At 33.1% G+C, this 26,922-nt stretch overlaps 2 protein-coding genes and 2 long non-coding RNA genes across 16 annotated transcripts in view; 3 read left to right on the top strand and 1 right to left on the bottom strand.

The window, feature by feature from the left end:
• The window catches only part of LOC114934251 (protein gustavus-like), a 284,303-nt gene that overhangs the window by 70,144 nt on the left and 187,237 nt on the right, over window positions 1-26,922 (bottom strand). The window contains exons 1-2 of one of the 12 annotated variants that reach the window (XM_085483227.1): window positions 3,301-3,959; window positions 2,685-2,794 (exon numbers count right to left, since the gene is read on the bottom strand). The exons of 10 other annotated variants lie outside the window; for them this stretch is intronic. Coding sequence is in view for 1 of the 2 variants with exons in the window: in XM_085483224.1 (XP_085339350.1) it covers window positions 2,685-2,713 (29 nt within the window). In the remaining variant the exon portion in view is untranslated. Of the gene's footprint in view, window positions 1-2,684; window positions 2,795-3,300; window positions 3,960-26,922 lie in introns of those variants that run through there. One more of the 12 variants, XM_085483224.1, reaches the window with a different exon arrangement.
• On the top strand, window positions 1,740-6,294 carry LOC114934253 (uncharacterized). Of its 2 annotated transcripts, none has more exons than XR_003820243.2 (4): window positions 1,740-1,846; window positions 4,353-4,579; window positions 4,675-4,877; window positions 5,556-6,294. It is a non-coding gene; the product is annotated as an uncharacterized LOC114934253 (long non-coding RNA). The 2 variants fall into 2 exon arrangements; XR_003820242.2 differs by having other exon boundaries at window positions 4,650-4,877.
• LOC114934254 (uncharacterized) lies at window positions 14,517-19,356 on the top strand. The gene is made up of 4 exons (XR_003820244.2): window positions 14,517-14,828; window positions 15,925-16,090; window positions 16,946-17,044; window positions 19,314-19,356. It is a non-coding gene; the product is annotated as an uncharacterized LOC114934254 (long non-coding RNA).
• LOC114934255 (uncharacterized) lies at window positions 22,638-24,498 on the top strand. Its single transcript, XM_085483280.1, has 3 exons — window positions 22,638-22,836; window positions 23,190-23,361; window positions 23,510-24,498. The coding sequence occupies exons 1-3, from the start codon at window positions 22,727-22,729 to the stop codon at window positions 23,552-23,554; spliced, it is 327 nt and encodes a 108-aa protein (XP_085339406.1). The 5' UTR covers window positions 22,638-22,726; the 3' UTR covers window positions 23,555-24,498.

The following is a 26,922-nucleotide window of genomic DNA, read 5'->3' as shown; positions in this document are numbered from 1 at the left end:
GGTCAGAGATGTCGAGTAACGTTGAAAAATGTGTTTATCTTTGTATTTATTTAATATTATTACTTAAAGAAATAATATTAAATAATAATATAGGCAACTAGCAAAATCGTAGCTTCTTTCCAAGTAATATACAAATCCAGGGAATCAAAAAATGCTATATACATATTCTTTCCTGCGAATTTCTTGGTTCTTTTTCAAATTAAATAATAATATTAAATAAATAATATGAAAATAATATAGTAATATTAAAATATTATTATTACTATTTAATATTTAATATTATGTGTATTAAATTATTTAATAGTTAATTTTTTTCTAGGGAAAAATTCTTTTCGTTTTTAACGTATTTTTTATTTATTATATCTTTCTAAAGAGTTTGACAATGAGAAAATTAAATTATTGAGATTTAAGTTACTGAAATAGCATCATTTCACACGTAGAGTGTCATTTTATCTATAATGCCAAGTAAAGTTAAAAAATACGTCCTTTCATTATTTAATGATTAATTTTCTCTGATTAAAAATATATTTGACTTCTCAATTTTTTACCTGATTTTTTATTCATTATATCTTTTTAAAGAGTTTCACGACGAGAAGATTAGATTATTTATCGAAGTTCCAAAGTTAACTTATTGCAATATAGCATCATTTTATATACAGAGAATATTATTTTATCTTCTGGATATGTAAATTCCATTCGAATAAAAGAATACGAAGTGGATTCGATTTCGACCATCATGTTTTTACTATAGAACAAATTATAATATATCACGTTGATAGGAAAGAAAACAAATAAAATTTTGCCGCCTTATTGTATCATAATTTACAATGCCTAGATATTTATTTTTAATAGATATTTATTCTAAGTGTGATAATATGAATGGAACAATATTATTTAGACATAACTTTATAATCGAATAAGACACACGTGGTTGAAAATATTGTGCAATAGTAAACGGCTGTTATAAAAGCTGCTTTCCCTCCTTTTAATATATTTAGAAATTCGATTAGCTTGTATATAAATTGTACACTTATCTTTATAACCGAATCGAATTACTAAGTTCGAGAGAACGTGAAAAAAAATCGAAATTTTTCAGCTAGTAAATAGAAAAAGCTCTTCTGAAACTTTTCTTCCGCCAGTAATCGTATCGCAGTCATTGTGTTTAATGCTTCATTGTAATGTGAAGACTTCCGCAGGAGCGAAATTACGCTCTTCCGTGCATCATCATATTTTATTTTGCCTACCATACACCATGCATCGTGCATCGTGCGCGAAATGTTTGTGGAAATTGTCCAAAGTCTCCCAGCAAAAAAAATTTAACATGAACCTGAAGAGTCTCGATGTTGTTCGAAAAAAATCGCGATTATCGTCGAGATGAAAAAAAAATCGAGGGGTTAAAAATCTCGCGGAAATTTTGACGTCGCGGATTTTTGGCGAAAAACACATCTCTACCTCACGCTCAAACGTCAAACGATGTCACGCACAATTTTGAAAATCTTCAAGCTACGACTCGCGTGTTATAATATCGATGAACTTTGATCTTTCGATGCTTAAAAATGATCTCCGTCCTTGTATCATTATATATTTCGCAAAAATTTACGCTCCGCTTATTCACGTCGAAGGGATTTAATGTCACAAATGTCGCGAATTCGCATTTGACAGCTCGCGGGGGAGTTTCAGAAGCGAGACGGCTAATTCGCGAAAACTTCGCAGCACCGCGAATTAGTGCTGATCTCATCGCCTCTGTCAATTCCCACGATCTATCGATGACGCGTTTGGGACGTATTATTTTGGTCGGTGTATGTACAGTGAATAAGCAGACCCCGGCTCGATGCATACACTGATTGTAAGTAAGTTAGAGCGAACGTGCATATTGACAATATCGAGTTCTTGAAATATCACACGATTTCGAATGCATGATTCTTCTCTGCGAATCGTAAATAACGAATTAACCCTTCTGTCAATGCATAATTGTTCCTTTCGTCAATGTACGGATTTCTCGGGTGTGACACATTTGAACTACTGGGTATTCTTTTCCTTTCTTTTAAGTTTCACATTACAAAGGGCAAAAACCTTTGTCCTATTATGAATGCAATAATATTCTATTTGGAGCAGGCAAATGTAAGTGTTCCACAAATGCAAAAGGCGTCAAAAGGGATAAATATACGTTTAATAGGGTATCCATGACTAAAGGATTAGCATGAGCGACTGTGTTTGTGTAAATATTAAAGATCGACATTGACAAATGACGATGCTACACACGTAAAAAAAGAGCACGGTTTCTTTAAAGCACGAGGTGTATTTAAGGATTATTGGGCACTTTGATCCCTTCGTTGCGGCATTTCGCATTTTACTTCGCGCACACTTCTGTCATCGAAAAAGTGACACTTGATTTAATTTAGGAACAGCACACTTCTGTCATCGAAAAAGTGACACTTGATTTAATTTAGGAACAGCTGATGCGAAATGACACAGCTATCAACAAATTCACTTAGTATTTTTGTAGGTGTTAAAACACACTGCGTATATTTGTCTTGCATTAAAGGATTTTTCCGTCGGGACAAGCTCGGTTAACAAACAGCTGATTCACGTCACTGAAAGCCTTCTCTTCTTGAAGTAAATTATATAATAATTCTTCTTGAAGTAAATCATAATATTTTTCGAGATTTTCAACGGAAACTTACGATCGGCGAGTCTTCAGTGGCCAGTCCATATCTCGATCCACGATGACGTATCCGGCAGGATGCCTTTCGTCTTCGGTTTTGGCCCTTCCCTTTTCTGGTCGACAGCCTGACTGTATCAACGAATTCTTTTCAAATCTCTCAAAAAGTGGCCCAAAACCGTAATCGCGTATTACTTATATATTTTATATAATTTTCGTACGAGATTTTACGGTGATTTGAAATATTAAGAACACTTTCTGCCTTCCGTCGCTCATTTTACTCCGAAATTCTATTTGCTGAATAATCAATATTTGATTGCTCGTCCACAAGCACAGATTATTTTTTTCAGATACGTTATCTATTTCTTAAGCTTCTCGTTCAATTGTAATCAAAATTTCACATATTTCTTTTTTTTCAAGATATTAAAACAAGAATCACTTTAAAAAAAAGCTCAAAGTAAAAATGATTAATAAACACTATTAAGAAAATAAATCACCAAATCGAGTACTTTTTGTAAATTTTTATGAAAAACGTAATGAATAGTTGACTCCGAAGCAGATAAATTGCATTTCGCGCTTATCTTAACCCGAGCTCTTAAAACACAAATAAAGTATGACGTTTACAGAATATTACTTACTGTCTAATATTAGAAGAAAATTTTAGAGATTTACGTCACGCGGAATGTAATAAAATTCGCAAGTGACGTTACGAGGAAATGATCAATTTTTACTCTTTTTGGACTGATAGGATCGAGGATTCTCGTTTTCACGATTCCACATAATTCGACGAGCTCATAACAGCGAGTACCGTAAAGAAGAGAATCGAAGATCGGTTTTGGCCACTCTTTTTGTGCGAGATTTGAAAATCTCCGTTGACGCGACGATAACGACGAACGCGAATATGTATAACGGGCGGAAAAAAAAAATATTGCACACTTTTTCGCGCACACACACTTTTACAGAGCAAAGCACACTGCGTTCGTTGTCGAGTCGTCTTCGTCGTATTCTCCGCTCGGAACTTTATCCGTTTCGTTCGTCACCAGCATCGGCCGTTTCTGCTACGCGATGCGAGCTGTATGCACGCGTGCGTATAACATAAGTTTGCCGAGCGTACACATACTACTGTACATACATGCGTACATACAGAGAAATGTAGCTATATTGTGGTTTGAGAAGTGTATACATATGCACGCGCGCGCATTCTCGCGTTTATATGCAAGCAGGTAAACGCGCCGATATGCCAGGTGGAATGGAGGTACGATCACGGCGACGGTCCAACGACGACTGAAGCAGTGAGCAACTCACATGTATCGAGCGATGGGCAAGGGGAGGCGATGGGTGAAGGGGCGACGTGGGTTTGGAGGAAAGAGGAGAGAGAGAGAGAGAGAGAGAGAGAGAGAGAGAGAGAGATAGTACAGTCATATGGGGAGTCGGATACTCCGTGTGATGCAGGCATAGGCGCCAACTCACGTATTTTCAACCAATATTTGCCTCTCGCGAAAACATTCATTCATCAGGAAAATCAGCAAAAAAGGAGAAAAATTGACTATTTTTGTGCTATAATATTTCTGTCACTGTAAGCTAGATAAGAAGGATTTATTAGACTGATCAATGTTTATGAAAGATTGGATTTTGGAAATTATGCTGTAATTATTGTGTAATTTTTCATGTAAATTTTGATTGATTGCAGATTCAGCAAAGAGCACAAGGAACACAAGTGTTTGGGTCAAATGACTGGATTCTGGAAAAAGATGACTTTTTATACCAATCCAAGTTTTTGAATGAAACGAAGAAAGATTGGATTCTGCAAATTATGATTGTGCAACAATTTATCATTGCAAATTAGACGAGAAGGACTCCAATCTTCATACCAATTTCATACCAATCAGAGGACTTCATACCAATCAGAGTTTTTGGGTAAAATGTCAACATACTGGATTCTAAACCGTTAAGATTAATTATTGTGATATTTCTTTGCCATTGTTAGATAATCTTATCTAGCAGCATTTTAGAAATTCCTATCTATGGAGCAAATTCTTATCTATGGGAACAATACGATTCTTTTCGTATTGTTCAGAGGTTGGATTTCAAGACTGGACTTTGAAAATTATTAAGAGCAATTATTAACGGCAATTATGGAAGAAAAAATCGTATCCGTGCCTTCCTGGTTTTTGCCCAAATTTGTTATTCCAAAATTATGGGTATACTGTATTCGGTAAGTGTGACGAGAGTCTCCAAACAAAAGTCATCATGATTATGAATTTGCATTACTACTATGTCTGTAATAGAATGTGTATTCTCTCTCTCTCTATTCGCGCGCGTCATTGTTGCGTTATCAACAGTTATCTAAAGTGTGTTACATGTACAATGACGGCCGAAGGCCGTGATGTCGCCCAAAAAAAGTTGCCTGGAAATACATACCTATCTCACCAATCTAATAACTTCAAGGCAGCCAACCGTTTATACTTCTCGTTAGTTAAATGACTAGTTGTGACTTTTATATTATCAGTTCATTTCGCAGTTTTTGCGATCCCAGAGGAATGATTCTAATGTAATTGTAGCGCACTGCTGAAGCTTTAACCAGACCTATTTAATCTCTCTTCAAGTATGTAATGTAATCAACTATTTCAAACATCTCTTTGCACGAAAAGTACCACGATCGATGAACTACATAATTTTTGAGCCGCATCGGGGTGTAACACGTTGCAAAACGAGAAGTAAACTTCACTCTGTGCGCAATTTATATCTGGTGAATGTATTTCATTGTATTTCATTTATTTTATGTCAAACTGCGATACACAGAATGGCTTTTGTTGGAGTCCCTCATAAATACGCCTATGCCTAAGCCTACCTAGCGTAGAATTTATCGAGGACTGTATTCGTTGTATTGTAGAGGGAGCGAGCACGACGACAAGCGAAACGGATAGAGACGGACAGAGAACGCGTTCGAGGAGGAATACGAGGGTTCTCCCTTGTGTAGTGGGGTTTCGCAGACCTCTCCCCGAACCCACCAGCCGGTCGGACACATCGAATTATCTCTGAAAAAATGTGTATGTGCCGCCGCGCTGATATACAAGCGCGCGCGCCGATTAATTATTAATACCGTCTAAAACTCGAGAGAATAATATAAATGTCATCGCGGAATGATCGTTCGTGACAAGCGGTTTTTTCACTACTTTACTTTTTGTGCATAGTTTTTCGCAATTTTACTCCTTTATAACATAATTTATTTAATATAAGGATCCTTATATTAAATAAATTATGATATAAAGGAGTAGAATTATTCCTCGAGGAATAAGTGAGAATATTTTATTAGGATTTATCGAGGAATCAAGATATCTCGTTTCTCATATCAACTTTTTGAAATTAATTTTTTTCTCCTGGTTTGATTTTTTTATCTTTAATATTTCTTAAATAATAATTAAAATGTTTTTTCTTTTTCAATGAAAATTCGGCATTTCTTCGACAGACTCGATAGAATTTTTGCACGACAGATCTGATTTATATTATATAGACGCCTATACACGTAAATATATCCAATTTTTTTTATTGCAATTGCAACTGAACTTGATAAAAGGTCACAATTTAATTTAGTGCCATCTCGGACTTTGAAATTCTATAACAATAATTATTAAATACTAAAACATATAATGAAGTTCGTATTATTCGTCATTTTATAATTTTTTGCCTCGTAAAATGTAGTATACAATAAAATAAAAAAATATTATTAGAATCTTTACAATCAGAAAAAGTGCAAATCTTAAATACGCATAAATAGTTTTTCTTTTATTTTTAAAGCATAGTGTAGCTTTTATCTTATTCTGAAATTATCATTTTCATGAATAAATTGCGTCAAATTAAATCACTCCCATGCGCGCAACTTGAAAAAAGTTTAGAGTTTCAGAAGTTCATGAAGATTTAAGACTTTTGAGAAAATGCAATTAGTCTCTGCATGAAATAGTCACAATTTTTGAAAGAAAAGATCAAAGTAAAAATCTATTATTTTTATATTAATAATGGCATATAATTTTTTAAAGGAGATTCAGAAATGTTGATTTATATTCCATTTATTTACGAATAATTGTTAAACGCAGAATCCACGTTATTTAAGATCATCTTCATATAATAAAATCTTTCTCATGCGAAAAAGAATCGTATGTAAGAAGAAAAAATTAAGTATACAAAATGTGATTAGTTCATATTATTTTGATTTTAAAGTTGCGAGGAGATTCCATTAAACCGTATAAGTATCTAAACAGAGATAGACACAAAGTATCTTTTTTGTGTTTCATTTTACAATAAGTTTACTGATGACTTGTAAGAATTTTTTATTTTCCTTTTTTGTAACAGAACGAATTTTGGGTTAAAAAAAGAAAAAAAAATCGTTAATAAAGAAATACTTGCTGTAGCAAATTATTTTCTTTCAAAGAAGAATATAATTTAAATAAAAGATATTTTTAATTAAGAAGGGATAGAATGACTTTATTTGGTTCGATATTACTCTATTTTAAATACTTATATATTTTATATAAATATTAATATATTATAAATATAAATAAAATTTTTTAAAATCTTTTAAACTATTCTCTTGTCAAATAATAGTCAAAGCAATGCTATAATTTTTGTACAATTAAAAATTTTCTTAAAAGAATTTTCTCTTTTCGTTTTTACTTGACAGATCATTGTCTCATTCTGACTCTTACAGTATTCCTGATATCTTACAGTATCGTAAAGCGCGAAGATAAATAAGCCTTAATTTTGAACTCAATACTCAAGAAAATCTTTTTTTATATTGTTAAATAAATATTAAACCTTTTTCCATATTGTTAAATAAATATTGAAAATCAAATGGAAGAACAAATATAAAGGAAAGATAAAAAAACTGACCAGTTTGGGTCTATAGATAATTTAAAAATAGTAGGGTCAAATTTAAAGTATGCGTGACTACAAAGATTTATGTCAGTGATTTATATATATATGTGTCAAAAATTTTGACGGAGGTAGTTGAAGGAATGTTTTAGGAATGATAATTTTCGAATAAGGTAACAAATAAGATAATTTTCGAATAAGATAAAAATCAACTCTCCCCCTTTCTTTTAAAATATTATTTTAAATGTAAGAAAATTTAATACTTTTTATTCTTTATTGTATTAATATAATTTTTCTTTTTTTTACATTTTTCTATTTTTACATTTTTCACAGTTAAACTAATAGATAGCGAAAATTTGAAATATGATTTTTTAATTATGTTAATGAAAAATATATATTATATACAACATGATCAGTTATACTCATATCGCTTTCTCGTTTTAGCGATCTTTTTTTCAGAGAAGAAAATTTTATGCAAACAAATTAAATTCATATCGCAACTATAAACGATCAATTTGATTGATGGGAGATTACGCGAAGTTGGCATTCAAGAACGCGAAACGAGAGGAATGATCGAGTCTCGATGAAATTAAAATCGTAATACGACGAATGCACACACACATACATATATATAATACATATATAATATATTTTATATATGGCACGTATGAGGCAGAGAGAAGTCCCTGAGATTTTAATCCTTGCCTATTGAGATGAAACAGATAATTACGTCGCAATGTCGTGCAAAATAATAGAATCTAAAGTACGGCGATAATTAAACTTCCTTAGAAATCTGAAGCCTTAATACGATTGTGAAAATTGAAGAGTATTTCAATTATTCATTTGACAGAGTAATTTTAAAAAATTTGTATATCTTCAGTATAAGTATACATATATATATAAAATGTATTTTGACAATATAGAATTCTAGCGATTTCTCCTTTGTTATATAATTTTTAAATACTGCAAAATTAAATGTAATCAATTTTTTATTTCATTATAAAAATATTACCTATTTGATATTTATTATAATTTTTACTTTAAAGTGCTTATTAAATGGGGTTGTTAGAAGTAGTTTAAAATTATATTTTGGTATTGGATACATTAATTTATATTCAGCATGTCAGTTGACAGACAAAGGAAAATGTTTTTCTACCTGAAAATTTTAAATTTGAAAGACGGGAAATACAAAAATGTTAGGCAATATGGTAAAGCTCAAAATGACATGTGTTAGAACTGGTCAGCCATTAAAACGAATTGCATGACTGCACATAATAGTAGATATTACTAAGCGATAAATCACTATTGAGAATTGTCGAAATTTCGAATAGAGATTCACTATTTCCAACTTTACGATTATTTCAATTTTTCACATGCTCAATTGATGCAGAATCGTTTATTGGGCACGAATATACGAATTAGATCGTTTGTTAGAATTCGTAAAGCACAAAAAAAATGAATCATAAAAATTATTCTATTTTGATACTATTTAACGAGATCAGACTTGTGTACTCATTTAATCCAGAAATTCTAAGTGATTCACATTCTTGAGTTTGTAAATGTACCTAATAAAATTCCTCGAATAAAGTGCGCGAAAACGTCGCGCGTTAAACTTTATTTCCAACAATCTCCGACGATATTTTTCGATAGAGAAAAAAACTTATACAGGAAGACGTTTGTTCCCTTTCGTCGTCACAGTCCCCTTGAAACTGGAAAGATAAAAAGGAGAGCACCCCGATGATACCGTTAGAAACCAGATCTGCTTTCCTGCTTCTTCGCTGACACATCTGCACAAAGTGCGGTCTGTTAAAAAGCTGCCTTCAATTGCGGTAAAATTTCGAACGAAATTGACGGAACAATGAACTTCCCGGAACTTGATGTATGGTTTCCCAGGCACTCATTTTTCTCTATACTTAAAAATTGTTTCGCTGTTTACGAAGATATTTTTTTTCGTGCCTCTCTCGCAATTTTGAAATTTTTTATAATGTTCATATAAATGCAAAAATATTTTAAAAGGATCTTGAACTCTTGAAAACATTTTTCCCATATTTCGGAAACAAACATGCCAATAACTTTTATGATAAAAATGTGGATCTCGATACTTCTAACATTTTTTTTTATCTTTCTAGCTTACATTTCTGTCTCGGCGTTTATCGAAAATCTTAAAATTCCTAAATTCTTCTATAACTAGTTTCAAATATAACTAATTTTTTGGTATATAAAGATATTTTGGCAGACAGGATCATTTCTAGAATCAATCGGAATCGAATGGAATGGATTTTTAAAGCAAAGTTTTATAAGACAATCGCATGCAAATCCTGCTAAACAGAATTGCGTCTAAAATTTTTCATGTGATTTATGGGATAATCAGAATTGACATCTTTATAAAACTGATTATTTTTTTTGAAAAAGGGCGGAAAACAGAAAAGGACAAAACAGACTTGGAGTCATCGAACCTAGGACCATTTTTGGCAAAAGAGCTTAGAAGCAAATTAAATGAAAAATGATCGAGGAAAAAGGCAGAAAAGGTGCTCTTGACCGCAAACTGGACAAAAAAGGTGCATGTGTTAGTTTAGATATTATATCTACGACCGGTGCACTTTTATTCAGAAACAACAAAAAAAAAATTTGTTACCTAAATCCTTTAACTTGAATCACTAATTTTCATACCATAATCTAAAATACTATAATCTAAAGAAATTCAAAATAAACAATTGATTAATTAAATATATATAATATAATATTTTATTTTTTAACTTATATTTATCATAAAAAGTATTTTTGTATTATGCAAAGCTTTTTATTAATGTTCGATGGAGAATCCTTTTCAACCAATAACTTCATATAATGTGCGTATTATCGATTGTGTTAAATTTTTTATAAATTCTGATGGTATATTATTTTACTTTTTATTTAAAATTCTTTCGGAGATGCTTTTTTATTATGATATTTTCGTAATATGGGGTTTTTCAAGCTCTTATTACATATGTTTCATATACATATTTAGCTTCTGCGAAATCAAAAGAATTATTCAAAAGAAATTGGTAAATGTGTGTAAGAGTACAAGTTGTATTAATTCATTTATTTATTAATTTTTTAAAACAACTTTTATACATATATTACATATATACTTCGAATGTATCTTTTACATATATATACGTATCTCATCTAAACTTTATTGTAAATTTTATTTTAGGTTTCTATAAAAGTACATTTTTTTTCATTACTTACGAAATATTTAAATTGAATCTCGTATTAAAGTTGCAAAAGTTGAACATGTTTATAATATGGTGGAGTAAAGTTTCTTGCAGCAAAGAAGTGGAGAAAAACGAATTAGAAAGATAATTTTCAAGTTTGCCTTAAAGTTAAATAAATAAAAAATTTGACGTTATTCGACGCAATTACAATAAAAACAACTAATTAATGTTTCAGAAATAATATTGCGAATTTGCAAACGCTTCCCTTCACAAATGTTCGAGTGCGAACGTCAAATATCCTCGTGTCTGGATCGGGGCATTACGAATGGTCAACAGGATAAACAAGTCGCATCCATCGCGGAAACCGCATTGCGATTGCATCTGAAAGCTGGCTATCGATTATTTATTTTCACGTAGAACGTCGGGATCCAGTTTGAAAATTTGTGGCCATGCGCGTTTGTTAGAGATCGCATATAGATGACATATTGTCGAGGAATATATGCAACTCGCAAATCGTGTATCTTCTCGTACTCTGTATATATTGCAGTTATAACGGAAAATCTAGGAAATATCGAAAAACTCTAGATGAGATGAAAAGGAAAAAAAACCAAAATAATTATTATACGAAAACAGCATTAAATATTGCTTGATAAATTTAATAATGACAATTAGATTATTATAAATATTGTAATATTATTTAAATATTAATAATATTAAGCTTTAACCGAGGTATCTTTTCAAGATTTACTCCATCTTTAAAAAAAGATTAAATTAGGAAATTCTAAATAAGGTAAAGATATAAAAATTTTTTTATTATATAAAGGCAAATTATCGCTTGTTTAATTTTTTATAAAAATTGTAATATTAGCTAAATAATATTAAGCTCAAAATGAGGTGTCTTTTCGCTCTTTTTCCCATAAAAAAAGGAAAACAAGAGAAAATTAAATTAAGATTAGATTAATAAAATAAATTGTAAATAAGATAAAAATAAAAAAATAGATATTGTACAAAAGGCAGCATAAGTTAACCCTTGATGAATTTAACATAACCATAAGAATACCATAAAAATAATTATATTATTTAAATATTATATTAAGCTCCAATTTTTGATGCTCAACACGCTTTTCTCGCCCTTTATTTATTCGCAAAAGCAATACTACGTCTCAAGTTAATATACCATTCAAATTCAATTGTCATAATCAAATCTGTCCGGTATAACATATAATGTTAAGTATAAACGTCAAACTAATTAGATAAAAATTCGGTTAACTTTTCCCATTTATTCCATATAAAAGAGAATACGTTTAAGTGTACCTTTTAACTGTTGTATTATCGTATTTGCTACCGCAGAGAGATAATATTTGTGCATTCCAGAAAGCCGTAAAACCCATCGACGCGAATATCGCGCAAAAATATATAACAGATCCGTAACGAACAACTGTATCAGATGATACGAACGGAATCTCGACGAAGCGTCAAATTACACGTAATATTAGATAACTCTAATTATTTTCACGATATTTGCCCCTCTTTTTTTTTCGACCACGTTCCATATCGAATTTTATAGCGTATTCGTCGGACTGACACGAATTCGGCGGCCGCGCGATGATTCGTGTTAAAAAAAAAAAAAAACAACCCCGTCTACCGGGGATGACCGGGATTTCGCGAGCGCAGTCGGCTGGGATTTGCAATTCTCTCGGAAAATGCATATCGCGAGCTGCTGCGTCCCGTTGCGTCGATATCGTTCTGGACATCGTGGGATTGATGGGGGTGGAAGGGGAAGGGTGAGAAAACGGGGTGGGAATCGCGTCTATTCACGTATCGATCATCGTACCTATATGCTACAGATAAGACCAGGAAGGAAAAGTGGAACAGAAATGGCAGTTTTGAAAGGCGAAACGACCGGCTCTTCCTGCGAAAGGTTCTTCCCATTCACGATATGTGCTCATAGGGACGATCGGGAATAAAAAGAGGAAAGAAAGGGGAGTGGAAAAAAAATGAGAGAAGGGACCTTCGATGAAAGAAAAAGGAAGACGAGGGAAGGGAGAAAGCATTTATTAAATACCGTGATATTAAAATTATTCTCTTATACGAAAGATCTAGAGTCGAGCACGGCACTGATATGTCTATCACATTGCGCATTTAATTTTAATTTAATTAAAAATTACAGAGATTACGGAGAGAGGCAAAATAGGCGAGAAAAGCGAGAGCACGTGGATGTAGAATGAAATTTTAAATAGAGTTCTAATCACAAATTATAAATCACCTTAAAGTACACGTATGCATAAATCACGGAGATTAAAATGAGAAAAAAAAGAGGATAATGTCTGAGAAAAATTGAAAATGGAAAAATATTTTTAAATCGACAAAATAAAAAAACGTAAGGGAAAAATAAATGATGATCGAGAGAAAAACAGGAATAGATTAACTTATTAGAAAAAAAAAAACGAGGTAAGAGGAAAAAGAGCGAAAAGAGGCTGATTTGAGGAAAACCGCAAAAATAATGAGTGAAGGGGGAGGAAAAAGCCGGCAGCGTCGAGAGGGAGAAAAAGAAAAAGGAAAAAAAGAAGAAGAGGACAAGGAGAATCTCGAGTTGCAGAGCGAGATCGCTTACCAGAACATTTTACCGAAGGCGACGGAGCCTCTAATTTTAATAATTGGATATAACCTCGATTTTCTTCTCATACGCCAGAGGGATAGCAAATAATGCGTGCATCGACCGTAAATAGGTAGGTATATAGATACGCACCTGCCCTTTCAATTCTGCCGCGCCTAGATACAGAGGAGAAAATATCTCTCGTATACCTGAGTAGAGTGGGCCTTTGAATGTGCGAACTAGCCATGGTTTGAAAAGAGATAGCGAATGTTAAAAATAGCGAAGGGTAAAAGCACGTGACCTAAGATTAAGACATACCTCTCCCACAACTACCCTACTACCACCATTACATGATGGTCTGCGATGCGCATTCAAGCCATGATGGTCTGCTATGCGCATTCAAGCCTAATTACAAGTGGCGACTGTGGGATTACAGTTGGCGACTGCGCACGGTGACTGTGGGTTGTGAGTAGGTTATGTTATTGTTCAAATAATAAGGAATAGAAATATTGGTAAATAGGACGTGTAAATTAATGAAATAGTGTTGGATTGTTCCAATTTCAATTATCTATTTTCCACAGCTAGTCATGGGTTTGTCTTTTGTTCCCGCACTAATAAAATAGTGCACACTGGTGCAATAAGTTAGAGTGAGACAAAATATACTTCTCTCACTCTAACTTATTGCACCAGTGTGCACTATTAGTGCAGAAACAGAAAATTAGGCTCATGATGCATAGCGTGATTTGAAGTGCATGGTGATATTAGTGTTAGTTGCACTGTAAAAAAATAGATAATTGAATGATGCATAGCGTGATGTGAAGTGCATGGTGATATTAGTGTTAGTTGCACTGTAAAAAAATAGATAATTGAATGAGAGGAGTATATTTTGTCTCACTCTAACTTATTGCACCAGTGTGCACTATTAGTGCAGAAACAGAAGACAAGCGTCATGTATAGCGTGATTTGAAGTGCATGGCGATATTAGTGTTAGTTGCACTGTAAAAAAATAGATAATTGGAATTTCTGAAGGCTTCAGACTTGAATCATTGTGGACCCGGTCTAAGGAAAGAAAGGTATGCAGAATATCTTATATATTTTTTACAGCTAGTCATGACACATGGCGTGATTTTATTTTGTGATCGACCATTTGCCGATTTCGATCTAAGCGGAACTGAAAAATATATCCGAAGGATGCTACGGAAGAAACGTAAGAAACTAATTCAGTAATTGATTGAATTTTTAACGATTTCATACTCATGCAGAACGATTTCATAACGATAATCTTTCAGGGAAATCGATGCGACCATTTTGAGTCTCGGAACGCAGTCGAAAGAATCTAACCTGAAGAAGGATCTATCTTCAACAAACAATGATGATAATTGAAGAAAATAAACAGGAAGAAGTAAATATAAGAGAAGGACAGATATTTTACGGGAGGAGAGGAAATTGTGTAAACTCCAAACTTCGAAAGATGCAGCGCAATGATTTTATATAACTTGGACAAGTAAGTTTTATCAGAAATAAAAAAATTGATATCTTTAAAAATGTCAAAAACGTCTCGCACTATAAATTATTTTTCTTGATAAATATTTTCATATATTTCATATATTCTGTTGTTAGTGGACTGATCGAAATTTTTTTATGTTGTCGATTATTTATCTAATACTTTTTGCACAAAGTAATGAAAAGAATTCATTGTAAAAAAAAAACCAGTTGTTTAATCATAAAATGAATATCTGTACGAGATATTTTATATTTCATATAAAATTATGTTAAAGTATAAAATATCTCATTAGGCCTTTATTATGATACCTCATGAGGCCTAATAAAAATTAAATCTTATACTTGTCACTGTCGAGTTTGTCAATTAATTTTTATAAAATATCTCGTAAATTATTCAATTTTTAATACAATACTTGTTGAATATCCGCTAAAATAGTAAAACAATTATAGATTTATCTATAAAAAATTAAAGATGACTATGAAAATTAAAAAACTAATAAAATATACTATAATCATTTTAATTTATTATGCGTCACAAAAAAATGTGATCGGTCCTGTACATTACTTTATTATTATTATATATTGGATTAAGCTAAAAAAGTACTTTTTTTCTTATTTAATTATGGTTATTCTAAGAATGTAAAAAATCGATAATCCTTTAAAGGCTATAATTATATCCCGAAAAATCATATTCATTTAGCATGACGTGTGACGCGTTCGTTGGTTTATTTCAATTGCTCGTTTCATTCCGATTACAATCCAATTGACTTGCCGGCGTTTAATTAAGTTGTTAGTCATGTTTAATCGACGTCGCTGGTCGTTGACCTTTAAGAGAGAAGATTCGAATATCTTTCTTTATTAAATTATAAAAATTATCGCATGTTTTATAAAGACGATCAAAGTCGTCTTTTTGCAGCGTGTCGATACAGTCCATTTTCAAAGAAAAAAAAGAATTTCAAATAAATCTTATTTATCGCCAGACTTATCGTCCTTTCGACGCCAGGATTTGTACTCGAGCGATATTTCTGGATTGAGAAATCTTACTACGACAGCACGATTCGATATCACGGACTCTTGACATCTCTTTATCATTGCAGATATCACTGAGAAAGGAGGACGTCGACTTCCCATCGTTAATATTTCCCGGACCCGATTTATACTCGATAATTGTATCAATAATATTTGCTGACTGACTGGCTGGCTGCAATTTGGTCCAAATTAATGGAAGACACTTTCGACAGGATTGATTTTGGATTATAATAGGTATATGTGAACATGATCCTTCGGGTCAAATTTGAAATCTGCATCTATTCATATTGCGATAATTATAAACCTGTCGCGACGCGCAATATTATATATTATATATAATTATATAAAAAGAATCTGTTAAGACATACTTATATGTAATTTTTATAGAGAAAAGTGAGAAAAGATGAAACGAAAAATAATACAATAATATAATATAACTGAAAAAAAAAAATACAATGATATTAAAAGTAAAATAATAAAATAAATATAAAATATAAAGTACACACAATAAAATACATAATTATATCTTAACAGATTTGTTTCTCTCTTTCTTTTTATTAAGAGGTTAAATAATTGTCATTCTTATTCTTAGAAATCGTTAAGCGCTAAAGATAATATTATATAGAAAAAGTTCAAGGATATTTTTTCTTTGCTCCGAGCTTGCTTGAAATAAGAGAAGGGAACCTACTCGAAACATGTGTTACACTTGACTAACACACATTACAAATGTGTCACCGATAATTTATACAATTTTACACGATATACATATATCCCCCAAAGACAAAACCGCTTTAAGCCGCATCCGGTGCCATAACGTAACATGTTATTCATAATTAATCTGTTATTCAATCCAAAATTAGGGAGATTATTAAAAAAAGGTAAATATTGTAGGCCAACTAAACGAGCAAAATTAAATAAAAGATCTAAAGATTTATTAATAATTAAATTAATAATTAAATTCTCATTCCGTTAGAGAAACAATATACATCTTTAGATCTTATTTAATTTTGCTCGTTTAGTTGGCCTACAATATTTACCTTTTTTTTTAATTTTGTTAATTTATACGAGCCTTTCATTAATTAATTTTAGGGAGATTATATTAAGGCGCAAATGTGGAGAGACATCAAATCAGCCATGGACGAAAATTTCAGATACCAAATCACGAAACACACCCGGCGACTTTTGAAGGTGCAAAAAACCGTATAGAAATGACGATTTGGGAATAATAATAGAGCACCGTCGAATTTCCACGGTTTTACGATACGAACATGGAGTGAATTTCGAGAGGGGAACAGAGACGGTTTTATCCGTGCCATTAATCGCAAAGAGATCCCCGGATGGCTTTACGACGTTTTCCCGCGTTTATAACAGTCCTCGATAAATGCTCCGGTGTCGCGCAATATATCCGAACTTCGTCGATCATCGTAAAGCTGATGACCGACTCTGCGTATATATAACGAAAATTTGCTCCTATTTTCATCCCCACGCGCGTGTGTGCGACGCAAAACGTCGGTCCTGGCTTGATAGTCCGTCGGATTTGCGGGATCAACAGTCGCGGGATAATAATGAATTATAACGCGAATATTTTTCGTCGTAAAAAAAAAAAAAAATCGTTTCTCCCGGAAATTTTTATTGTCCTTTTTTTTTCCCGCCAAAACTCGTTGTCGAGAAATATACTAGGCTCCAGTAACACTCCTGCAATAATGACTTAATTATCGAGGGCAATTTAATTGTCGAATATTTTACGCGTTCTTACTTTAATTATCGAAAGTAATTTTACGAGACCGCTTTGCGGCAAAAAAAAAAAAAAAAAGAGAAGAAAGGAGAGGAAAAAAACCGTTCGTGTCGCTGACGTAACGGTTTTCTCCCGAATGAACAAATTACACGCGTTCATTACCTCGTAATTGGGACTTTCGCACGATGACTAGGTGCAAAAAGAGTCGCCGCGGTTTCGATTCCTTCCACGTGCAATTTGCCGCATCGGCTGTCATCGCGACGTCTTGCAATTTCGGAAATTAATAAAGGAAGAAAAGGAGAGGAGAGATAAAATACCGGCTGTCTCTTGTCCTGTATATTTCGCACCGTTCGAAAAGTGAAATCCGACTAATCTCCCGCAGAGATGCAATTACGATTATTATTAGTCCACATGGCGACGAACGATGCTGATGAAGTTTTCTATTAATTTCGCGGGCGCGAATGTCCGGCTGAACGTTCACCGGATCTTAAATGTTTTACGGAAGTGTTTACGCGGCCGATACGCGCGGGTAAATTACGGGGATACGCGTAAATTAAATTTAAAAATGTACCGACTACGTTGATTGCGCCAGTGTATGTAATTACACAGGTTAAAAATTTCGCGCAAGCATGGAAAATGATCTAAATATCGCTTTTGAAGGCATTAAAAACATCTTTTTCAGGGTATTTCGACACAAAAATGGAATAAATGGCTTGAAAAACTTCTAACTTCATTAGCTACAAAATAATTTTCACGTTAAATATCTCATTGAAAAATTATGATGAGTTAAAAATATTAACCCTTAGTCCCGACGGTTCTTTTCGACACCTTTAATCCAGACTCATGGGTCGTTTGCGTCTTTGCGTTATTTGGATCAGTAAAAACGCTTTAAAAAATCTGAATAAATTCATGGAGCTTCTTGCAACCTTCAACTTAAAGTCCCAATCATAATATTTCGATAAAAATTATTTTTTTATATAGTTTGTTATTAAGAAATAGAGGAATTACAGCACTTTGAAATTTCGTTTGAGTCGCAAACGATTCATGAGTCGGGACTAAGGATTAATTAGGCTTTTCCTAAATGTTAGATTGAAAAAGAATCGGTTTTTAATTTATTGAAAAATCGTTGGTAAACGACACTAAGATAAAGAAGCTTACAATTAAATATCTCCTTGCACGAGTTAAAAATTTCGCACAAGCATGGTGAAATTATTTTTCGTTTTCAAAAATATTGAAAACATTTTTTTCATCGTATCTCGATAAAAAAATAATTTGAAAATTTTCTAATAGAATTCCATCAGCTACAAAATTAAAACGTACACTAATTAAATATCTCATTTAATTAGATACGTTAACATATGAATTTTCAAAATTTTTGTTTGCAAAAGAATTTTTAATCTGTCAACAAATTTTTGCACGTAAATGATACTGGGCTAAAGAAATTCAGACGTCTCCTTGCACGAAAAATTTCGCACAAGCATGGTAAACTTTCTAATTTTTTGTTTTCAAAGCTATTGAAAAAATATTGTTCTTCGTATCTCGACAAAAAGAATGAAGAAGTAATTTGAAAAATTTCTAATAGAATTTCATCAGCTCCAAAATTAAAACTTGCACTAATTAAATGAGATATTTAATAATATCTCATTTAATTAGATACGTTAACATATAAATTAAAATTTTGGCTTGCAAAAGAATTGTTAATATATCAAAAAATTTTTGCAGGTAAATGATACTGGGCTAAAGAAATTCAGATGTCTCCTTGCACGAAAAATTTCACATAAGCATGGTAAACTTTCTTATTTTTCGTTTTCAAAGCTATTGAAAAAATATTGTTCTTGGTATCTCGACAAAAAGACTGAAGAAATAATTTCAAAAATTTCTAATAGAATTCCATCAGCTACAAAATTAAAACTTGCACTAATTAAATATCTCTTTTAATTAGATACGGTAACATATAAATTTTCAAAATTTTGACTTGCAAAAGAATTGTTAATCTGTCAAAAAATGTTCGCAGGTAAATGACACTGACAATGAGAGATAAAGAAGCTCAAACGTCTTCTTGCACTTGATCTCACGTAAAGTTGACGGCGAGCCTTTGAGAGAGCACCCAAGAGAGAGGAAATGGAAAAAGAAAGAGAGAAGAGTTTTTGGTGTACATATATGACTTGTGTCGACGTTGGGACGGGAAATGCAGCTGGTCCCTAAAGGGATTGGCCAGCTGTTGATGGAAGCTTTAGGTATGTCGGCCGCGATCCACGGCCGTGAGAAAAAGACGAACCGGTCGATTGACTCGCCTCGCAAAGCCGAGGCCGACGAGGAAGACCTTCAGGAACATGGAACAGGCTCTTTCCTTTCATCGAGAGCCAGCCAGCCAGCCAGCCTTATCGAGCGACGAAACGAGTGTTGCGAGAGCGCCAACTTCGGCCTCTCAACAACAGACGAAGACGAAGACGCTTGCGAAAAACGTTGCGAAAATATAGTATACGCGTGGCGGAAGAGAGGCAGACGGTGCGTTTGTCAAAGTAACTTTACGTAACGGCCGTATACATAAGGGTTGATGATTTTCCGCAAGCGTAGATGAAGAAGTAAGGTCTCTTTTTCTTCCGTTCGATAAAATTATTAATTTTCAATTAAAACCAGTTTTCGAGCTGTATAGATTTTCAAGAGATGTAAATTATGAAGATATTTGATTGTCAAGATATTTGACAGATATAAAATATTTCACAATATTTTTATTAATTATAATTATTTATATATTTATTTATAGATTATTTATATATATTATATTGCGCATTAACAAGGTCAGTTTTAAAGTCAGCTGGAGATCTTTCTTTCAAGACACGTGTCTTTCTGTACAGCTTATAGGGCACGCACATGAAAGAAACGTGTTTTATTCAGATGCAACCCTGTTATGAATAATTCTCATTCAGCGTTTCTTGTTCGCCGATTGTGCAGTTTTCTATCTTACGTGGTTAGGATCACCTCGAGCGAACTTTGGCTTCCATTCGTCTCATCTTTTTAAAATGTTTTACTCGTAACGCAAAGAGAACCGTTTGGAAGCGTTTTCTCGATATTTGAGAATTCTGATATTTGTAAGGAATCTTTCGAATATTTGGAAGAAAAAGATAATTTGCTCGAATGGATTAATATTAATACAAATTAATATAAATTGTATTCTATAAATTCTCCAACAATCTGGAGGCTGATATTTTTCTTTTAGCGGAAGTTAATTAAGTACGCAGCATTACTTTTGGTTTAAATTTAACTTTGTAATTAAGCTTTCCAAAGAGAGAAGTGAAATTTTGTTGTAAAATTCTCATTTGTAATTTTACAATGAATAGAATCTTAGGCTACTAACAGTCTTGTTATAGAATCACGCAACAAATCGTCTTATAAAAATTAATATTCATCCATTCAGGAAATCAGGTCCTGATAAAATCAGGTCATTCTGATTTTTCTATATATTGCAATTTACTGATCTACTCATTATAAAATTTTAATATTTTTTTTTAACGTTAGTTCACTATAAAATCTAATATTTAACGTTAGTTCTCAGCGAACTATATCTTATACAATATATGCATATAATAATAATTTTTATATAATACATTTCAGATTACGTAAATCGTATACTAAATGTTTCTGAACGCAGCCAAGGATAATTATTGTAAGATATCTTACGACTAAATTTGTCTCAATATCTGTTTCTGGATAGACTCGAACCTGCGTTATGCCTAGTCTTTGCCTCAGCCGAATTTCGGCGACACAGCGTGCATGACCATTTCATTCAGCATTTAAAGTTGCCATCCATTTATTAATAGAAGGGTTAAAAAAGAGAAGACTGGTGTAAAAGCTATATGAAGTTTCAATTGCAATTTCTCGCGAAAATTTGCTCGATACTTATAGGCATTTCCCACCATTTTCTCGACACTCTCGCGCTCGTTTGTCGTTCCGCGTGCACCTGTCATTGATTGCGCGCGCGTTAGAAGGTTTACTTATGTAAATGTGTCCTTAGAGGAGAGCTTAGGGAATCGCGAAAGAGGAGTGGCCGTTTCTCGCGCGAGAAAACGCGTCTCGAGAAGCCATAATTCCTTTCTTAGCTGCCTACCGCTCTTGTTCCTATCTCCGTCGCTTGACTGCGACTGATTACAAGTAGCGAGTTTAACGGTGTCTATAAATCTCCGGGGTACAATGTTGAGAGGCGTTAAAGAGCGCGATATCGGCGCGCATGAGAGCTCGAAACGTTACGCTCGTTTCGATTAAGGCGACAGCGGGTAGGTTAAGGTGGGTTAGATCAAGTAAAATTAAGTTGGGTATCCATCAAAGCCAATAAAAAGAACCTCGCACTAATCTTATATGAAAATAGATTTCGGTTAAATCGATTGGTTTTCTCATAAACCAGTTGTAGCTGTTGAGAACAAAAAATGTAATAGTCTCAAAGCTGAATAATAGAGAGTTACTGAGCTACAACTAGTCGAACAACTCGCAGAGCCAGAATTTTTCGTGTTTGACTAGTTGTAAATCAGTAACTGTTTATTTAGCTTCTATTACATTTTTTGTTCAATAGATCGATAAACTACAATATATAGAAAAACCAGAATGACCTGATTTTACCAAAATTCAATTTTATATAAAATTGGTGCGAGAACCTAAGAAATGAAATTGAATCCCGATAAAAAATCAGTTTGTTTTCTGATTTACAATAAAAAGTTCTGCCTCTTTTCTGAGTTTGATGAACTATAATTCACTATAACTCAGTAACTATCCATTAGCTGTGAAGCTATTTCATCTTTCGTTCAGCAAGTCATAAACGACAACATATGAGAAAACTAGCTGATTTAATCAAAATCCAATTTCCATCTAGAATTAGTGCGAGGTTCTTTTGACAGCCATGCTTTTGTGCGAATGCAATTAAAAATTTCGCTATATTTTTGCATCGCACACTCGTGATATTTTTCGCTGTAGGAGGGCAATGTTTACGTAAAAACGCGCCATACAAACTTCTGTTCTGTCTTGACTGTTCTTCTTTCTTTCAGCGCGAGAAAAAAGAGGAAGCGCGAAAGACCGTTTAAATAAGACGAGACGAAAAAAAGCATCGCGAAGCGAATGCCGGAGCCGTATAGAAAAAATGATGCATGGCCTCGGTGCAACAACAACGATGTTGCCGCCTCATTGTTGTACGAACGAAGAAAGATCTTTCTGTTTCCTTCTCTTCGAATCGCAGTGATACCGCAACGGACTCGAGGTATTTCATGCGTGCATTTCAGTTTTCTCACAGCATTCCATTCCATCTTTCTAAAAGCTTAGTCAGCTCTTTTATTCTCAATTAGACCTTTTCTCCTCGTGATTTCAAAACAAACAAGCATTCAAGAAGCACTAAAATTGCGTTACACTGATTTTCTACTAAAATAAAATACTGTTCGTGACAGAGAGAGAGAGAGAGAGAGTTCTTCATAAGTCTGTTTACTAAAAAATATATGCTATTTTATTTCCTCTTGTTTATTGGAGTATTAAACTGTATCTTATTTGGCAAGTCTTTAACGAACATCTTAAAAAGAAAAAACTTTCTAAGACAGTTCAATTCTTGTCTTTTTTTAGATGTGAAATATCAATTTTATCTGAAGTTATGCACGAGCGGTACCGGATGAATGTCCTCCTTAGAAAGATGTCTTCCTGTCAGAGATTACAGGGATGGGTTTTAATAGGTTATACTGCAGTTAAGGTTAGGACCAGAATCCGACACACCCCTGGTCACCTTCCCTCAAGTATGGTCAGTATAATGTATCGTAAAAAAATGTAAAATATCAAGACTACCTGTGGAAAAATAGTTCTAGAATAGAGAGTATTGATGTGCTATTATGTAAAAAATCTATTATTTCATACATATAGCTACTAAAATCAAGAAACTTTTATTACAGAAAGAAGAATCACGTGAGATATTTTTGATTACACTCGCCGGATAATTTCTTAATTTTGAGCGATATTTCACGCTTAGTTCACATCAGAGCTACCTCAATGAGACGATCAACGACGAGAAGCTTCTCCCTACATGACAAATGTACGTGTCTTCCCTACGAGCTTCTTCGCATCCCTAAAAAAAGCCGATTCAGAGGACGAACACATTACGAGCTATTCCGCTTACCTACCTTAATTTCTCCTGGCAACCAAGTGCGTCGGTACACAAAGGAAAGTGATAAACGGAAAAAGATGAGAGCGAGAGGGAGAGAGAGAGAGAGAGAAAGAGAGAGAAAGGGAGAGATAAAATAGGAGTACAATGACCGTGCAACGATAAACGGCATCAGGCTGTAGGAATACCGCAGGGTATCGAGACTATTCAAGCAGTATTGTTGCGAAGAGAGGTGAAATCCCCATCTTCCCTGGTGTGATGGAGGTTTGGGAAGCATCTGTTTGTGAGCCGACGAAGAGACGAAGTACGAAAAGGTGCGGGAAAATGAGATGAGGAAAGAGAGAGAGAGAGAAACGGCACCCACGCTTTTTTTTTCAAATCAACGCGACAGCGAAAAGAGAGAAGAGATCAACGACCAAATTGGAAAAATCTGTGGTGTCTTGGTTCTTACCTGATGCAGCTGCAAATTCAGGTTTTTTGGATTCCAAGATCAATCTTGTGCATCTCTACTTAGGTAGACAGATAGAAAGATAGAATAGGTAGGTAGATAAGTAGGTAGGTATGTTCGAAAGATCGCCAGGTAGAGGCCATCAAAGAATATAGACGAATATAGAAGCACGGTTCTCAATATCCTGCGGCTCGCACAAGCTTGGGTACTTTGCTATAGTTTACGTCACGTGTACTGTAGGTACTGAAATGCTATAGATGATATCTCTTCTCTAGAATAAATATATAGGGTGTCCTATTCGTGAGCGATCAAACAAAAAGTGAGATGGTTGATTGGGTCAAACTGAGAAGAAAAATCCTCTACCATTTTGCAAAATTCGCGTTGTCGCTTTTCCGCGATGCTAATTGGCTGTCTCGATTCGCGTTATATTCGCAGCGTTGAGCAGCTGTCATTGCGAGGGTCATTAACAGTTTGACAGCAGAGTTCGAAATAAAATTAAATAAAATCATGAAACGAAATCAGACAATCGCGCTGGTGTTTAGTACATATATAAAAAATAGACACAGAAGAATAAGTAAAACATTATTAAATTGTATCACGAGAATAAGAAATGCAGGCTTTGAAGTCTTATATGTGATTAAGAATCTTAGAGTCAATAGATACAGTTATTAAGAAATATGAACATGTGGAAGCATGAAGTGGAATATTACATCGAAAGTTTTTATGATAATTAACATATGATTGCTGAGTTACAAGGCCGTTACAGGAATGAGTATAAAGATTCGAAGAAGTAATAATAATCGATAGATTTTTATGATTAAATTGTTGAATAATTCCGATCAATCTGTAATTCAGATATATTTCATACGGTAAATGCAAGTGAGATATAAATATTCCCGCGTAATTACTGCTAATTATGTGTAAAATAGAGTACGTAACTATATGTATGATTTATTTGTAAATGTTTATGCGATAAGTATACGTTTTACTATAATGATCGTATATCTGACTTGACAGGAAAGAGAGTGGTTTCGTCATTTTGACGATGACTCATATCTGTCAGCGTGGACATTTGCAAAAATTCAATTCGCCAAACGAGGCGCTCACCTTTAAAGTTCTCGAGAGAAGTCATTGAACCTCTGTACGGCGGGCAAACCCATTAAAGACTGGCTAACGCGGGTGTAATAACGCGGGTTACACTACGGAAAGGGTTCGAGGTAAAAAAGTGCAAGGGTCGCTGAGGTGTTATTGAAAAAAAAAAAAAAAATCGTATCGAACCTTGACAAAGAGTCTCGTATAAGTATAGAGAAAAAAAATGAATTTAATTCTCTTGTATGAGAGTTGAGTGTCGCTCATCTAGAATAAAAAATGTAAGAGCACGTTTCCATCGACATTACATACACATATTTAGACTTGTCATAAAGAAATTGCAATTAAAATTAATTAATATAATAAATATGATAAATTTAAATCTTCTCTTAAGATTTTTTTATGTGCGTGAAGAAAATTTTATGAATTCAAAAAATAATAAATGATATAATCATTTTCAAAATGACAGGAAATAATATTACACAGTTTTACAATCACATAAGTAATTAAAAAATAAAATAATTACTAGTTATTATTATCTAATTACTAGTTATAATTACTAGTTATATTACTAAGAGTTATTATTATCATTACTCATATTAAACAACATATTGATAAACCTTTATATGCACTCACAATCGAATTCGCTAATAGCTTAACATGCAATAATAAAAATCTTATTAATGTAAATAGAATAATGAACTTTATTGACATAAGAAAAGAAAGATTAGATACAACAAAGTTAAAAATTTTGCAGACAATTCTACCAGTTGAATTAATCACGAATTAAGTTAATTATTCGTTAAACAGTGTTACTGTTTCGAATAAATATTATTTAATCAAAATATATTCAGATAAAATATGACATTTATATAATGTCTAAATATATCTTTAATAAATTTTCATTAGAAATTTCGCAATGACATTCTAACTATCGAAAATATTCGTAATAACATTTGGCAACATGAAAGGCGCAGCGATAGACTATTGTATTTGCCTCATTAGGAATACGAAAGGAGAACCGACTTAGGCGCGACTTAATGACGAAGGTGCGAACAAGCGTCTCCGCAGTTTCGTTAGAAAGATTTTAAAGTCCAAGAGCGGCGAGAGGAGAGATTGACAGGTACGCGGTCGAGTCTTAACGATCACCATCACCCATCACCTTTCCATACGTCAGCTGTTCATAAATCATAAACAGACGCGATGAAAGTATGTGTCGTGCGAAACGATCTTGCTAAATTAATATATAGAATCTCTCACGTCGTCAGATGAGAACTGGAGAAAGGATGTGTATATACTTTCGCAGAGCTCATAAGTGATAACTGAGATTTATCACGACCCGAGATTTACCCCCACACATACACACGTGGATAAAATCAATATATGTACGTCTGAGACATATACAATCACTAATAATAAATTAAACAAATTATTATTATATTTTATTGTTTTTCCAATAATAAATTAAACAACAAATATAACAAATGTAACAATAATAATTATTATCATTATTATATTATATTATATTATTTTTATTGATGTTATTTTTGCTATAATATATTATTAACTTTTTCTATTAATTTTTGTTAATATATTATTAATTTTTTCTATTAATCTTTGTTAATGTAAAATTACACGAGACTGTGTCGCGCCGAAGAAGAGAGAGT

The sequence above is a fragment of the Nylanderia fulva genome, unplaced genomic scaffold, assembly GCF_048542155.1.
Source record: "Nylanderia fulva isolate GAGA-0341 unplaced genomic scaffold, ASM4854215v1 Scaffold24, whole genome shotgun sequence".
Classification (NCBI taxonomy): domain Eukaryota; kingdom Metazoa; phylum Arthropoda; class Insecta; order Hymenoptera; family Formicidae; genus Nylanderia; species Nylanderia fulva.
This window is presented reverse-complemented; position numbering and strand designations above follow the sequence as displayed.

Bases quoted from the DNA above. Each gene is read 5' to 3' on its own strand.
- LOC114934255 (XM_085483280.1), top strand. From the start codon at position 22,727: ATGGCCTCGGTGCAACAACAACGATGTTGCCGCCTCATTGTTGTACGA. The intron at 22,837-23,189 runs GTATTTCATGCG...GTCTTTTTTTAG, and splicing joins GATACCGCAACGGACTCGAG to ATGTGAAATATCAATTTTAT. The intron at 23,362-23,509 runs GTCAGTATAATG...CTTTTATTACAG, and splicing joins GTCACCTTCCCTCAAGTATG to AAAGAAGAATCACGTGAGAT.